At 36.7% G+C, this 14,558-nt stretch overlaps 1 protein-coding gene and 1 long non-coding RNA gene across 4 annotated transcripts in view; both read left to right on the top strand.

Annotated features, from left to right (window-relative positions):
• Nucleotides 1–5,941: 5,941 nt before the first annotated feature.
• LOC124881589 lies at nt 5,942–8,893 on the top strand. The gene is made up of 4 exons (XR_007041695.1): nt 5,942–6,009; nt 7,047–7,238; nt 8,333–8,389; nt 8,801–8,893. It is a non-coding gene; the product is annotated as an uncharacterized LOC124881589 (long non-coding RNA).
• A 33-nt stretch (nt 8,894–8,926) lies between these two features.
• The window catches only part of LOC124882121 (trichohyalin-like), a 50,162-nt gene continuing 44,530 nt past the window's right edge, over nt 8,927–14,558 (top strand). For all 3 annotated transcript variants that reach the window (XM_047388310.1, XM_047388309.1, XM_047388308.1), the window contains exon 1: nt 8,927–9,632. In XM_047388310.1, the coding sequence (XP_047244266.1) occupies nt 9,605–9,632 (28 nt within the window). In that variant the 5' untranslated portion in view covers nt 8,927–9,604. The remainder of the gene's footprint in view (nt 9,633–14,558) is intronic.

Here is a 14,558-nt window from a genome sequence, read left to right as displayed (position 1 = left end):
GACCATAAATCTCTGGAGGTGAACTGCACCTGTTTGTTATGTAAATGTTTTGGGATTACATTAGTTATGAATTGATGGTATATAATGTTATAATTTGTGTGCTAAATAAACATGAAAAAGTACACACTTTATTTATAGTAAAATTATTTTTAATGAAGATTCATCATAACAGCAGAGGGGCACTTTTCAGACTGCTTCATATTATTTACTATGCAGCATTTGAAACTTTAGCACTTTATAAGAGAAGAAGGATATTAATCCCATATTTTCTGTAAACTTTGGCTTTAAATCCCTGTTCCCCTAAAGCATTTTAATCAACTATAGCTTTATGTTCATAATGATGCATTTCCCTTATTAGCAGAAAACTGGTATCAATAGATCTGATTCTATAATCATTGTCTTCATTATGTTGTAACAGAATAAATGTGAACAAATCATCAACCCAGAAAGAAAGGTCTACATCTCTGTAATATTGTAATATTGACATTAAGAGTAAAACATCAGTTTACTCCTAAATTCCACCTTCATTTCATTCATAGATTAAAGATGAAAGACTGTCATGAATGTCTTGATGATCGTTATGGATGGTTTTTACTAGTAAACACAACAATCAACACCACAACGATCACAATCACAACAACTCCAGATAAAATGGCCAGTGTTACTGGTTTCTTTAACCCTGAAAAATCAAGAAAGAACATTTATTTCATCACATTTCACACACGTTAGGAAAATCAGAAGAGCTGAATAGTTTTGAAGTCTGTACGAAGTCTAGAAACAAGGTTTATACTTACATCCCATGCACTGAAAAAAGCCAGTCTAAAAGAAAAGAGCAAAACATTATTAATATTTAGCTTCCAGTTTACCACGTGGATATTTCCAACATGTCTAATCATTTAGATACCAATTGATTGGAACCTCTGAGAAGATCCTGAATCTGGGCCCATGATTGATCATTGCAGGTACAATTGAGGAGTTCCTCCTCCCAAAACAGAAAATCCACAGTGAGCAAGACGTTTGGGTCATGCACTTGTCTACTGCTTTGTATTAAAGTTTTGTACCGATTGCTGGTGTGATGCATCACCACCAGAATCACTGGTTTATTCCCTGAAAGGAAAAACATGGAACATGAAATATGAAAAGATTAATGAAGATTTCAGAGCTAGTTCAGCCTTTTTTACTTGTATTGATAATGTACCTCCCATTTCTCATATTTAGGTGGTCTAACTGTATAAGGACTTTTTACATATTCTTTATTAAAACTATGGCTGAAAATAAGTGATACATCTATATTAGAAAAATGCACATCTTACCAGGAATATTATCCAGGGCCCCACTGATGTCTGCTACAACACGGGACACGATAGGGCAGAAAACCAGAAAGTAGTCACATTCTTCAGGGGAGTAGACCTCCGTTTGGCCAATGCCTTTTACCCTTTCCACAATGGATTTCTGAGCTCCAGTTTTAGTTCCATCAACGATGACAAAAAACTTTTTCCCAATCTCTGCAGCAGAATAAAATATATAATTTGACATATTCACACACAAACACTGAAAGAGCTTCAGGAATGTCAACTACATCCTGGTTATGTTCTTAATATGGCAAAAATCTCCAAGTCTAGACGAAGGAGATCGATTGAGACACAAACAATTTCTTTCAAAGAAAACATGCAGGCCTGATTAAAATATTGTGAATCGTTGTGGGGAAATGTGTTATTGTCTCATGAAACCTCAGTCGGACAGATTTGGAGAACCTTTACAAGGTAAACAAATGTTGCCAAGTTAAGATGTGGCGTGCTGAAATACACAAAGGACAACTATTTGCAAAAATTCAATCAAAAGGTGTTTAAACAGAGTTTTAGTTTGCATGTGTTCACATGTATGAATCTAGGATAATTGCAGCTATTTTAATTTTATTTTTAGTGATTTTTTCCTTCCAACAAATTATTTTGTTGTTTAGTTGATTTGTACAGGATAAATGACCCATTGTTTTTGGAAAAATATTTTGAATCAATAATCATGGTCTAAAGTTTTTTTTTTATAACAAAAACATTTTTAGGGGTGTGTAGACATTTTTAAATGGCCTAGCCAAAGCTCAGAGGGGCCCTGTTTTACATGGTCAGGCTTTAGGGATTCACGCACCATGAAAAACAAGTGTGTTTCATAAGACATGCTTCATCAAAAGAAGGAATGACAAGAGAGGTCTTCAAATACCTGTGATAAGGTGGCTTAATCGCCAACACGGAGAAAATACAACATGTAACGTGAATTGTACAAACTTCCTGTAAAGTCATGAGAGAGCCTTTAAGTGGTTGCAGAGTAATTAAAATATATTTTTTTGTGATGAATAGGATGACAAAATGTTATTTTTCAATGCAGCTCCTGAATAAGAGATATTTTTCTCGTGAGAATTCAGAGCCATTATCAGCCGTCAGATGTGAATTCAAACCTCCTGATAAAAAAAAACTATGAAACGTCTACATGAACCAGTCTTTTATTTTGTCATTGTTTCTTTAAGGATTGGGTCTGCTATAAATAAATAAAAAATATATTTGTTGACCTGTCTAAATCATTCCCTAAATGCAGTTGTAATATTAATCCCCTTTACTTCTGTAAGTGAAGTTATGGACTCCTTGTTCAGCATTCATTTGCATACATTGTTATCTTTATCTTTTGTAGTTGAAAACAGCCTAAACCTGTTGCTTGCCATGCCTGAAATCTAAAATATAATGCTCAGCTCGGCAAAGGGTAGCAGCACAGTCGCTTCATAGACAAAACTCTGGCACATTCCAAAGTCTTTTTAATAAAAAAGTGTTTATGTAGATATTAAAATGGATTTTATTTTACCAGGTAAAATGTTTGAGAGCCAGTTGTCATTTAAATATATTTTTTTCAGCAGTAGTGGCCTTTATTTGTATTGACAGTAGGCAGACAGGAAAGAGGAGTAGAGAGAGGGGTAGACATTTGGCAAATGTCACCGGGTCCGGGACTCAAACCCGGGACGGCCGCTTCGAGGACTGTAGCCTCCCATCAGCGCCGCACCCCCAGTTGTCATTTACAAACATAACCTCGAAAAGAAGCCCCTAAGATCCCAAAGACTAAAATTAAAAATGTTGTAAAAGTGACAATTTTGTCAGTTGGTAGAAACTCACCCATTGGTTCAGCTCCATACATGTTTCTGAGCATAAAGATGAAGAAAAACAGAGTATCTGAGTTAAAACAAGCTTACAAAATTCCTAAACCTAAATGACATGAGCAGAATCATCTCAAACTGATTTATCATTCACTGGCTCAGGAAAAGAGACATGAAAATACTGAACAGGTAAGTCAAATGTAGTTTTCTAAATTGAAAACCATTTAGAAGATATTGTTAGCTAATAACTTACGTCATAGTCTGATACCTTCTTGTTCATCAAAGCTGTCGAGCGCAGTGTAAGAACCAGAGCTCCTCAGATTCACTGAAACAGTTTCAGTTTTGAGTAAAGCAGAGGGCTGTTCTACACATCCTGTCTAACATGTTTTCTCAATATTGTTAAGAATAAAAGCAGCAGGTTCACTGAATCTTATTAGACAGCAGAGTTGTGCATCAAATTTAGTAAAACCACTATTATTTATTTTCCGATAACAATCACGTTCATACAGTGGACCTGACTCTTGGTTTATTCTGAAAGGTTTGTGAACCTATGAGAGTAGAGAGTCCTACACTATGGTCATGTACCTGAAAGCACCAAAAGAGGCCAAACTTAAAATTCGAGCTAATTTGCATATATCAGATAAAAATAAAAAAAACAAAATCACCCCATTGTATTACATTTTTCAGGTAGAAAATTGCAGGTTAAATCATGCTCCAATAAACATATAACGTTAACGTAATCATTGCAATTCAATTCATTTTTCACAGCAAATGTTTTCACATGGTAAAAGTATACCCAATTCATATCAAGTTATTTTAAATCCAGCTTGGGTAAAACTAGTTTTTATTTCTTTTTTTATTCTTTTTTTTTTTTTGTATTTTTAACATTTTTATTAATTTATTAATTTATTTAACCAAGTTAAATTTCATTTCAATCCAATCCCATATAGTCATTTAGACTCAAGGGGGTCAGGAAGTCAAGACACTGCGCCAAATAAAAACACATCCCAAAACAAAATATTAATGGCATCAAGTAGTTTATGAGTATGGGTATCCCTCTGGGTACCTTGCACCTCCATATGGGTGCTGCTGTCCCCATCAGTGGTGGGGCTGCTCTGTGGGTGGGTCGAAGTAGAGGTTCAAAAGAAATTATTATTTATTTTGGTATTCTGTAAATGCAGAATCTGGGTGGAACAAGCAAGCACAGAAAAAAGAATTTCTTATTTATTACAGATCCATTCAGCAAATTACAATAATACTGAATATAATTTTGTTCAGTAACTCAATGCAAGTGAAACACATTAAAAAGATTATTTACACATAGTGATGTTTCTATGCCTTTATTTCAGTTAATTTGTCATGATTTGTAGAATTTTGTGTTTGGTTTCTTACTCATTCTTGTATTCTGTTATGGTGCATTTTAGTTTGTTTGGTTACATTAGTTGATTATTCCCATTATTTTTGTTCAGCTCATTCATGTCCACCTGCTGTCGGCCCTTCACCACCTGTTCCCCTGGTGTTTATGCTTCCCATTTCTCATTGCTCCTTGCTGTGGTGATGGCGAGATGAAGCCTCCTGAAGCTCACAGGTTTCCATCCAATTGCTCGACTCTTGAGCTCAAGCTCAAGATGCTTCATTTGCTCTACTGCGCCATCAAGTGGACAATACATGTAGAACAGGCAAAGTGATCATAATAACATTAACTACTTGTGCAAATTTTTAAATTGAATAAATAAATGAATGGTGTTTGTGACGCCAATAAATTCTGAATATGGTCTCAATATGAACTTAATCTGTCCTATGGCTGGATCAAAAGGAAAAGTGGAAAACAAATATCGGAGAGGGTCGTGACGTGAATTTGCTTGTGCTTATAATAATGGTCTTTATTTAACAAGGTAAAACCTCCTTGAGATTATAACTTTATTTTCCAAGATAGACTTATACGGCTGCACGGTGGCATAGTTGGGAGCACTGTTCCTTGCAGCTTGTAAAGTGCCTTAAGATGATGTGTTGTGAATTGGCGCTTTATAAATAAAACTAAATTGAATTGAATTGAATACTTTTACATGAACATCAACTTTGATTACTTCCTATTCTTAATCTATAAAGTCCAATTTGTTGTTGGACCACCGTTGCCAGCAAGAGCAACTTTAACAATTTTGTAAGCATCTTTTACAAGGTTTAGGGGTGTGTTGAAAGTTAGATGAGAAAACCAGAATTGGAGCCTCCGATCTAATTCATCCCAAAGGTGTTCAAAAAGGTTGAGGTCAGGACTCAGTGCAGGCCAGTCAAGTTTCTCCACATAAAATGTTATACACCAGCAGCCATGGAAGTGATTGGAACACCAGAATTCATTGATTTGGTGGTGGGACCAAAAACGTTAGACTGTATCGTGTACTTTGTTTCTCCATTTCTCCATTTATGAAGCAGCCTCTAAATCAGACTTTCTGTTGGCCTCGTTAGGTGCTGCTATTATCACATGGCTTTGATTTGCAAGCAGTAATGTGTCCCCTCTGCTTCAAGAAGACTTACTTCGCTCTTGGTTGCACTTTCTCTTTGGGGATCAAACTGAGAGCTACATTCAAAACTGTTTGGAGCTTTATTTCTTTGCACAGTGTGGGAAAGAGATATAAGTCGATCAACAAACTGAGTAAGTTATGATCTTAAAATCCTAATGTTTCCTTCCTGAGGTTGCAAGCTTTTTGCACTTAGTCTGATCAGATTTAAATGGCAGTCAAATGTTGAAGCTAAGACAAAGAGGTTCATGACTAAAGCTGTTTCTTTTGTTCGTCTTGGACCTTTTTTAAGTGTGTTGATGAAAGAATCATCTTAATTTCCTTATCACTCCTACGAGACGTGTGCAGAAGGAAGTCCTGGTGAGAAACCTTTTTTTTTGTTAATCTGACAAACAACATATATATATTTATATTTATGTCCAACACTGTGTCAAAGGATTTCTATGAATATTTCAGCGATACAAGAAGAAACAGTGTTTTAAATGAAAGTATGACAGTCCCAGATTTTTGTCAAACTGTAAAAATGGAATAAGTTTCATTAAACGCCACCAAAACGTTTCTGTAATAGTAAATATGTGGAATTATCTAGTAGGTAAGAAAGCACGCCGTTTTTCATTCCACGCCATGTTTGCTATAGACAAGAAGAAACTTGCACTGAGAAGATAATGTCATGATTTCAGTCCTTTCGGTGGACCAAAGATGCGGGACGAGCAGAGATGGTTGGCGAGATGATCTTTCTTTATTGCTGAGCAACTTACAAGTGCCGGTGCTGGCTTAACTGGCAATCCAGAAAACAAAGTTCACAAATCCAGGTTACAGGATCGCAGAAATAGGCTTCACACGTATAAGTCAAACGGGTAGCAAAATATGACAGCAGAACCTAGACAAATCAATAAGAAACCCAAAAACACACCTGAAGCATAGAAACTAAAACTACCATCACCAGAAGTAACAGAAAAAACACACCTAACTAAATGAACGTAAACAAACACCAAACCAAAACTCCACATCATGACGGATAAAATTGAATGTGGATCAGCATAAGTTAGCAGAGCCATAATAATATGTTGTGTTAGTGTGAACAACTCTATGCAGGCAGGAACTGATGCATTTAAATGAACAGATGAAACAGAAAAAAGACAATAGAAAAAAATAACACAATTATCAATAGTAATACTAATTATACAAAGAAATGTGTTCTGTTATAATGTTAAAAATGTATATTATAAGGAAAAACATTCTTTCTCCATTCTTTCTATAATAATAACTGAAGTAAATATTTTGAGCACTCCTTTTTTGAATTCATTTGAATCTGTACTTGCTGTAACATTTGTTACGTTCGACATTTTGTTACAAGCACAATCTTGAGTTCAATAACCTCTTCTATTCATTTTTAGCATTGGGAAACAAATTCTTTGTCATCTTGTCTGGACAAACAAACGGAGCTCATCAGTCCGTTGTTAAACAGCGGAGAGATTATGGCCAAACTGAGGTGGACTCATTTGAAGCATGTTACTACCTCCTGGTTTTCTGTCCCATTGCATCACGTGTTGGAACAGACATCCATGAGGCCCTCAGCAAAATTTCAGGTAAGGTATGGTTTCATTTATTTTATATATCCAGGCCTGAAGTTAACTAAGCTTAGGTTAATGATGTACCAGCTTTAGAAAATACATTACCAAGAAAAAAAGATCAAATTCAGTTCTTGTCTAACTGTTTAAACTATAAAACAGACGTTTCACTTGCAAATTTTAACAGTTGTGCAAAAATCCATCTGGACCTGAACCCAAGTAGCTCAGAACTTCATGACTCCACTCTGACAAAGCAGGCTAACAAGTCAACATTTTATTTAAATAATGGAAACTAAGGGTGACTGACACACAAATAATGAATAAATCTCAATCAGTTTCAATTTAAAATAATTAAAAGCTGCCTAATTTCACACTGAGGAATTTAGTCCTCTATTTTGAGTACTTTAGGTTGATCAGACTTTCCCTGGAAGTTATAGTCAGAAGGTCACGACTTTCTGTTTCCCTTCGGTTTACATTCAATGAAGCCTAAAATGACTGACATCCCATGTAGTTTTTATCTATTAACTTTAGCCACCAGACGTTAGAAAGAGAATCACTATGTCATTACTTCACAAAGGGAATCAGTCAAGGACAAGAGACAGGAAACAAGCAGGAGACAGCAAATGGACTGAGAAGCTAAAGTGATGTGTAATCATGAAGAACTTTCCAGTAACGATGTTAACAGCCTTTAAGGATACACCCTTTTTCACCGAGATGAGTTCTTTCTAATCTGAACTAAAAAAAAATAATTTACTCCAGTTAACCCATTAAGGCCCCAGACTGCATTATCATTTATATCATGTCTCAGATTTTTATTTTCTTACATTTTGCTTAAATGTTCTTCTGATATGATTATGTCTCATCTTTTTATGTTTTTATGTGATGCTTGATGTTTTGATATACTTTGATGTTTCTCCTCCTTCTGTCATGACCTTTTGTGACATATTTGTGTTTCTAAAAGCAGTTGATACTGGTGTGTAAATTTGCTATGTTCCTTATTTACTAAACTAAAAGGAGTTCAGCAGACTTGTGGTGGAAAATTCAAAAAGGTCTAAATGCTGTTTTTTGTGTCTGTCAGTAGCAAGGAATTATAAACTTTGTTTCTTATGCAGGTATGTGGATGTCCTCTGCACCATGTGTTCGGAATCAACAGCAGCAACAAAGTGAATGTAATAGTTTTTTTGTTTAATTCATAAAATAAAAGGTATGAACTTCTATTAGAGTATCTAAAGAGATGCAAGTGTCCAAGACAGAAAAAAATCTACTGTCACAAATCTCCTTGTGATTTCACATTCACAGATGCCTGCATTAAAATGACCAGACAGTTTAAATAAAACTGTAATAACTTTCAAAGTCAGGATTTTTGTGCCAGTTTTTTCCTTTTTAAATGTCAAAAATCTTAATTACTAAATAGTTTTCATGTTTGTACCTTAACAACTTTATTTCCAAGCTCTGTTCAACCATCAGCTCTCCTTTGGACTGGATTGTGAATGTTATTATTAATATGTTATTATTTAAGCACCCTCTTGTTTACTTTCACGTCCTTGACAGCCCTGAATTCCATTTCCATTTTCTTCCAGCTACTACTCCACAGTCTGAGCTCTGCTCACCACTTGATGACAGCTCTGCATGGAGCCCAGGAGGTCTGCTGGAGAGTGATTAGTGAACACTGGGGGGAAGTGGGTGGGTGGGACGTTGGGGTCACACCTCTGGCCTTAAAAGGCGAAGCAGAATACCAAGCGCAGAAGCCCTAAAAATATCTCAGGCTCTGAAACCCTGCATGATTGCAACAAGAACCAATTAGGTTCAGAGATTTTTAGGTGGTGGTTGAACTTTTCCATCAAACCCATGGAAAAAATATTATATTAAAAGACAAGTTGGATACACTATGGTCACATGACTTCTGCAGCAACACCAGCTGGCGGGATAAAGTTACCTTAAAGCTTTCACTTCACTTCTGCCTTTTGCTTGGATCTCCCAGCAGTCCCTGTGGTCAGTCTAATTCTGTCTGAGCTGGCTGGGGGGAGCTGCTGTATCTGCGATCCCAGGTCTAACCTGGCAAAGGGCAAAGACACTGACTGTCTAAATGTGGTCACTCTGTCTCTTCAGCCTTTTCCACTTGGGCAGCATTAAAAACCAGTGTTAGAAAATATTTGGATCCAGGAGGGATTTTTGGCCAGCTGATAAAAGAAAGGAAGTTCTAATTTACGAGGAAGAGTCGTGATCTCGGTTGGCTTGAGAGTTTTCCCTTTTTTTCTCTCTAAACATTTACACTGGAATACCCAGTAGGATTGAATCGTTTAGAGGAGTGTGGAAAATCCTGACATTTTGTCTTCATGGAAACATAATCAGCACAAACGATTGTCTTTGGGAAGGATTTTAATATGGGAACTATGACTGAAGCAGCTGAAGGTAAGGTTTTTATCACAGTAAGTGTAATTTTATTAAACATACCCTCTACATTAGGCCCTTGTAGGGTTGTTTTGTATATGGAAAAATTCTTGAACTTGATGGTATCTAAAAATAAGCAGCTCTCAAATCACAGCTATTTGTAATGCAACTTCTAGATCTCTGCGACATTTTTCCTGGACTTAAGGGTCAGTCACTATCAACACCGAGTCTGCTGTTGCCCATAACCATGTCACCTTAAACCGTGTGACATTAGTTTGTCTTATTTTACCAGATTGATGGCTGGCTTTGGTTCACAGATAGTAACTGATTATTCGCTCAATGATTAAACTTATTGTTGGAACTGCACCTATTTGCAATCCTGGTAAAGATGTTTAAAAAGCCCTAAAATACAGTGATAAAAAGAGAAAAAAAATCCAACCTTTAACTAAAGTACATTTATTCAATAGAGAAAAGAAATCCAAAACTGAGAGATAAATGCTGAACAGTATGACATTTAATGCGCTCTTGCCAATTTTTATTAAATAAATGTGATAATAATAATTTATTACTTGTTTATAGTGTCATTATAACCTTAAATTAGGATCACATAACTTCCTTTTCCTTGGGGCATAAATACAATTTTCTATATGGGAAAGAGAAGAGAATATGACATCTAGGTAAAGCAGATATGTACTGATCTGGAAATGGCTACAAGAAAATAGCTACTGGCCTAAACTTGCCCATATCTACAGTCAGATTAACTACCTGGATTTGGATCTGTGACATATGATCTATTTAAGTAATTAAGAATCTACTACTGAGTTCTACAGGGGCTTTAACTGGAGTTGTGTGCTTTGTCTGATGAGACTAATATTCAGCCTTTTAGTGACAGGCTGACTGTGGTAAAGTATCTTATGGTGGAAGATCTGATGCTGTTGGCCTGTTTCTCTTCCAAATGTCCAATATCAGATTCAATAACACAACATTTCAGATAAAGTCTAGTGGCCTCTGCCAGAAATATGAGTCGACACTGAGTCTCCTAACAGGATAAAGAACCGAAACAAATGACCAAATAAGTGAATAGATTCCCCTGGAACAAAATCAACCTTCCTTCATCCGAATCCATCCCCAGACTTAGATCTTTTAGAGTACCTGTGGGGCAGCTGTGGAGTTACCCATGCAGAGTGGGGGCAGGCAGGTAAAAATAAGAAGCTTTTACTGGATTCAAGTATAGAACCTCTTGCAATCCGAAAGTTGTGGGTTTGATTTCAGCTTCCTCCTGCCACATGTCGATCGGTGGATGAATGTGTGCATGTCAGTGACTGCGTCTGGGTGAATGTGGCTTTAGTGTAAAGAACTTTGAGTGGTCTGTATGACTGGAAAGGCTCTATATAAGTTCAGTCCATTTACCATTTTATCAATAAAAAAAGAAGAAAATCCAAAAGACTAAAAACATTAATTACAAGGGGATAAACACGGTAGCAAACCATGATCAAAACCTAGCTTGACTGACAAAGAACCAGAACAAACCAGAAACAGCCCAACATAAAAATTAACCAAGATTCCAACCAAACGGTGACAAAAACTCAGAAAGAAGAACGGGTAAACTGGAAGTAAACAGAACATAGAACTCAAGGAATTATGGGTATTACAATAAAAAAGGATCTAAGATCTAGAGAGAAAGATAGTAACTAAATACTGCAACTCGTGGCAGAATAAAAATACATTATACATAGGTAGAAAACATAAACCAGGGGAATCTTAAAACTAAGGATGGAACTCAATATGGAAAGCCAAGAGTGGCAAATTAACAAATAAATGAAAACACAAAACTCCCACGGTTCATGACAGAGGGAGCAGTAAATGAACAACATGTGTCTATCTAAAAGTCACTTTTTGTTTTAAAAACTATAATTCCTGGTGAATTTGGACAGTAATACGACTACAGTAGCCTTGTGTGACGTTACAACAGTGCTTAGAAGAAGTCAGACTTCAAAACGTGGCAGGACAGTTCCTGGATGAAAACTGATGTGAATTAACCTGAACAATACCTCATACCTTCCTCTGTATCAAGTATTTTGCAGCAAGTGGTTGATCATTCAAACTGGCAAATAAAACAGAAGATTTATTTTATGTCAATCTAAGTGCCTTGTATTAAATGTCTGTTAACTATTTGTACTTGTAGAAACTTGTGTGAGAACTGCTTTGGTGAAAATTATAATTGAGCGCCTGGTTTGATGTCCATTTATTCTGCTAGGATTATGGTTGAAGGTAGTGGATGAAGTTGGCCATGTCAGATGCAAACATCAATGTTTCAACAAGAGCTGAAATATTTAGTCAAAAGCTAAGAGGAACTCAGCGTTTCACTTTAAATCAATTGTATTATTAAAACCTATATTTAATTCAGAACCTTTTCACTATTATTACATCATAAGACAAAATCATGTTATAAGGCAGCTCAAATTAAAATTTTGCAGTGCACCCTTTCTTTTTTTCTTCATAATATTTTCAGTTTAATTGCTTTATTAGACTAATACACTATATCTGTATGCTGTATGAGTTAAAAAAAGAAAGACCATAATATGCTTGGTGATGAATCACAAAGCAGGTGTTCTGGGATGACTTACTGATGTCAAATTATATTCAATTCTACACTCACATGCCAATTTATTAGGTACACCTTGCAAGTACCGGGTTGGACCCCCTTTTGCCTTCAGAACCGCCTTAATCCTTTGTGGTACAGATTCAACAAGGTACTGGAAACATTCCTCAGAGAGTTTGGTCCATATTGACATGATAGCATCACACAGATGCTGCAGATTTGTCAGCTGCTCATCCATGATGCGAATCTCCCGTTCCACCACATCCCAAAGGTGCTCTATTAGATTGAGATCTGGTGACTGTGGTGGACATTTGAGTCCAGTGAACTCATTGTCATGTTCAAGAAACCAGTCTGAGATAATTAGTGCTTTATGACATGGCGCGTTATCCTTCTGGAAGTAACCATCAGAAGATGGGTACACTGTGGTCATAAAGGGATGGACATGGTCAGCAACAATACTCAGGTAGGCTGTGGCGTTGACACGATGCTCACTAAGGGGCCCAAAGTGTGCCAATAAAATATCCCCCACACCATTACACCACCACCACCAGCCTGAACCGTTGATACAAGGCAGGTCGTGGTGTTGACACCAAATTCTGACCCTACCATCCGAATGTGGCAGCAGAAATCAAGACTCATCAGACCAGGCAACGTTTTTCCAATCTTCTATTGTCCAATTTTGGTGAGCCTGTACAAATTGTAGCCTCAGTTTCCTGTTCTTAGCTGACAGGAGTGGCACCCAGTGTGGTCTTCTGCTGCTGTAGCCCATCTGCCTAAAGGTTCGACGTGTTGTGCGTTCAGAGATGCTCTTCTGCATGTCTTGGTAGTAATGACTGTTATTTGAGTTACTGTTGCCTTTCTGTCAGCTCGAACCAGTCCGGTCACTCTCTTCTGACCTCTGACATCAACAAGGCATTTCTGCCCACAGAACTGCCGCTCACTGGATATTTTCTCTTTTTCAGACCATTCTCTGTAAACCCTAGAGATGGTAGTGTGTGAAAATCCCAGTAGATCAGCAGTTTCTGAAATACACAGACCAGCCCGTCTGGCACCAACAACCATGCCATGTTCAAAGTCACTTAAATTATCTTTCTTCCCCCTTCTGATGCTCAGTTTGAACTGCAGCAGATCGTCTTGACCATGTCTACATGCCTAAATACATTGAGTTGCTGCCATGTGATTGGCTGATTAGAAATTTGCGTTAATGAGCAGTTGGTCAGGTGTACCTAATAAAGTGGCCGGTGAGTGTAATTTGTAAAGGATTTTGGGGGCTCTGGGGACTTGATAAAGCGCTATACAAGTGCAGGCCATTTACCATTTAAACGTATATTTTTGCCATAAATATTACATCAATGGGTAAAATAAAAAAAATGGCTCTCATAATTTGGATTATTATGATTTGTTTACTTAACAATATTTAGGGATCTAATGATTTTGCTGAATTTGTTAATTGCAGGTGGAAAAGTTGAAACCACAGACTTAGCAGACAGCGGACACAACTAAAAGGTTTAAGGTGACCTCTGACCTTTTTGACTTCCAGCTGTAGCACTTGTACATTTGGGGTTTGAGTTTCAGACTCATGATACGCTTTCTGTCAGAGTTGTTGTTTAGCAAAGATCCTGACGGAAAAAGTAAGAATATCATATTAAAAACAATAAAACAAATATTTGTTTCCAGACAATATTTTATTTTTATTTTCCAAGCGCAAGATTTGTTCACATAGATTAGTAGTATGGATGAAAATACAAAGAAAAGTTATTAGTCTTTCTTCAGCACTTTCTGTTTATAGTGACCTTTTATTATTTCCTCAGACTTTTCCTTCTTTAGCTATTTAAAGGAGCAGTCTGCAACATTATTGTTATCCAGCACTCTTGCTTCTCTATCCAGATTTTTAGCACTGTGTCATCCTTCTAACTCTCAACTTGCTCTGCTTCAATCAGTCCTCTGTGCTCATTAAAGAACTGATATAACAACACTTCACTGCTTTCCATCTGTGGTCAACCTGAGCTTTAATTGATGCCAGGTAGTAGTGTGGAAACCATAGATGGAAACAGGTCAGCCATAAAGTGGAGGATTCATGCGTGGATGACTGAACAAGCCTTTTAAAGCAGGTTTTAAGAAACTGGTGGTTATCCAAGCTTGTATGATAAGGCCATGGGTTGAAAGGCAAAACACAACTCAATTTTGAGGAGGACCATTTCTGAAAGTTTAACAAGAGAAATTAAAGAGAGGATTTATTTTAATACTTTAGAAGCTTCATGTTGCAAATAGAAACTTACATGATATTAGTTTACAAATGTTGCTCTAAAGGCAACTGATAAAAATGAGACAACACTGAGCACAAT

The sequence above is a fragment of the Girardinichthys multiradiatus genome, chromosome 15 (assembly GCF_021462225.1).
Source record: "Girardinichthys multiradiatus isolate DD_20200921_A chromosome 15, DD_fGirMul_XY1, whole genome shotgun sequence".
NCBI lineage: Eukaryota > Metazoa > Chordata > Actinopteri > Cyprinodontiformes > Goodeidae > Girardinichthys > Girardinichthys multiradiatus.
Note: the sequence above shows the minus strand (reverse complement) of the source record. Positions and strands in the feature narration are given on the sequence as shown.